Consider the following 2,500-nt stretch of genomic DNA (forward strand, 5'->3'; position numbering starts at 1 on the left):
TGCATGTGAAGTCATGGAGGCCATGTTGATGGATATATAGGAACAATAAGATTTTTCTCCTCTGGGAGTTAACTTCCATTTTCATGCAAACTATGTGAGCAAATCTTCTTTTGTTATGTCCACCAACATGGCATCAATGCAATCCACCTATTACGATTAAAAATTAGAAAAAGAATGCACCGGTCAAAACGAACCCTGAACCGACAGGCACCGCGCATCACGTACCGACTGTACGTAGCCTGAGTATCGAATGTCGGGGTGCTTTCCATTTACGCAAACCACCCGGATGGAAATTTGCGGGATAAATACGAAATGATTTAGCTTGTCTAAACAGAAGATTGATAACATGCAAAATGTATGAACATCAGCTGTTAATCCCAAAAGGAGTAATAAAAAATCATCACTTTGACCAGAGGCCCATAATTTCAGAAGTACTCCAAATGGAATGATGCGTACCATTTGATTTTCCAACTGGAATTTCCGGGTTTTCCATGTAAATGGTAACACCCCTAATATACTTACTGGCAGGTTACCTTAGACTAAATGGTGTCCGGGGAGGGGGAAATTTGATCAGGGTGGGGAGTTTGAACCAGATTTGTCTTTAGGCTTAGCGGAATTGAATTCTAGCATAACTTTTGCTAGTTTTCGGGAGTAAAGGAGTTTTTCAAGGAAGGAATGTTGCCTTTGTGGGCAAATAAATATATGGTCTGATAAGATAATTTGGCCACCACTGAAGAGATAAGAGAGCTAAAGTTTCGAATGCACCCATATGGTTTATTGAAAATGGGTTGCCAAATAGTTTTTGGGGGCGTCCGTATTACATCCCTGTCTGTAAAAGCATATGAATCGGCATTTGAACGCCTTTTTGGTCCAGGGAGACGGGAATTTGAACAAGCCATTCTGCAAAAGTCCAAATGCTTTTGTTTTGGAGGGGGGAGGGGGTGGGGAGTGGGGATGGTGAAGTCTCGAATTGATTAGAGCAGAAGAAGGTATACCTTCGCGAGGTGCTCCACAATTTGTCCATATCCGAAATCAGTGACCTGAACATTCAGTTTGGCCAACATCCAGTTGCCGCCATCGTCTGGAGTGTACACAGCCGAATCTAAAGAGAAATAAATAACAATTTTCAGCCAGTTTAAAATTTGAGCCGTGTTCACACTAGGCCCTATTATAATCAAATTATACATGGAGGGCGTTCACATCAACTAATTACAGTCCTTGATTGTAATCGGATTATGATTAGTTCAAACAAGCTCAAGGAGGTTGTTTGAAGTAATTACAGAGCGTGATTGACCAAAATGGCGGGCCAGTGGTGACACGCGTACGAAGAGACAAAACTGCTTATTGCCTTGTGGAGCGAAAAGGCGGTGCAAAACGATTTAAATACCATGCAAAATAAGAAACTCGTTTGGGCTCAAGTAAGCCAAGGAATGGTCAAAGGAGGGTACACAAGAAGTGCTCAACAGTGTCGTGTTAAGAAGAAATATCGCAAAAATCGCGACGGCAGCAAAATACCTGGCAACCTTCCAAGCCTTAATTCTGCCCTGAGAATCGCACAAGCAGAGTTTCAAAAACAAAATAGCAGTGGGCGGGTATAATATACCAACAAGACTGAGGGAGTGTAACATTATATTAGCCCCATCGTAAATAAACACAGTAAAGCTAGGCTTAGCCTGCGAAACAAGCTTTTCCACCGTGGAGTTTTCTGTTTTCCGTATTTTGGATGCTCGCGAAATGAGGCAAGAATTGCGAAAAACGCCCAAACGGAAGCGTTTGTCACGTAGGCTAAGCTACACTATGCGTTTGCCTTCCAAAGCAAAAACGTTTAAAAGTAGTATTGTTTTAAAAATCTACAGTTTATTAGCTTCACTGGCAGTGCTTTATAGTTTTCTAGGGTTTCTATGAAAAATGGTGCCCATGCAATCCGTTTATTTTTTTTGTTTTTGTTGTTGTGTTGCTTTATTTGCTAAAATACACCCGCGGAAGTCTTAATAATTCCAGCATGCAAATCCAAACACTGGATGGCATAAACTCGATCAACTCCATATATAGAGCGGTTTTCAACTGAGTGTCGAAGGTAATTTTGCATTTGGTTTGGTTTTGTATTACTACGCTCTGTCATTGGTTAACAAAACTCGCGCCACTTTCTCAACCAATGGGAATGCAGAACAAAGCCAATCGTGTTTTTGCCGCACGCGTTTTCCCGCTCTTGGCACCAATTACATGTATTTGCTTCGATTTCTGATTGGTTCGTTGTGTTATTCACATCTGTTGCGATTGGCCAGAGTATATAGCAATAACAGTTATTAGAGTTCATCAGATGTTTAGAAATTTCTGTGAATGATAATTGCTTAATAATATTCGATAACAGGGGTCTGTATGTTGTCATCATGCAACCTTGTCCCTTATAGTTGAGTTACTCTTGCAGTAGAAGAGAACAACAGTTTCATCTTTGATTTGGTTATATTTGCAAAAAGACCAAAGTCTTTGATCTCGGGAA

General features: G+C 40.8%; 2 protein-coding genes across 7 annotated transcripts in view; one reads left to right on the forward strand and one right to left on the reverse strand.

Moving 5' to 3' along the window:
- Positions 1 to 2,500, forward strand: part of LOC146452470 (hemagglutinin/amebocyte aggregation factor-like) — a 119,272-nt gene that overhangs the window by 37,226 nt on the left and 79,546 nt on the right. The gene's annotated exons all lie outside the window — the stretch shown is intronic.
- LOC146452471 (polyunsaturated fatty acid 5-lipoxygenase-like) overlaps positions 1 to 2,500 on the reverse strand; it is a 51,710-nt gene that overhangs the window by 16,471 nt on the left and 32,739 nt on the right. For all 3 annotated transcript variants that reach the window (XM_085097866.1, XM_085097865.1, XM_085097864.1), the window contains one exon: positions 996 to 1,102. In XM_085097866.1, coding sequence (XP_084953992.1) covers positions 996 to 1,102 — 107 coding nt within the window. The remainder of the gene's footprint in view (positions 1 to 995; positions 1,103 to 2,500) is intronic.

The sequence above is a fragment of the Pavona decussata genome, unplaced genomic scaffold (assembly GCF_977016875.1).
Source record: "Pavona decussata unplaced genomic scaffold, jaPavDecu1.1 SCAFFOLD_368, whole genome shotgun sequence".
Lineage (NCBI taxonomy): Eukaryota > Metazoa > Cnidaria > Anthozoa > Scleractinia > Agariciidae > Pavona > Pavona decussata.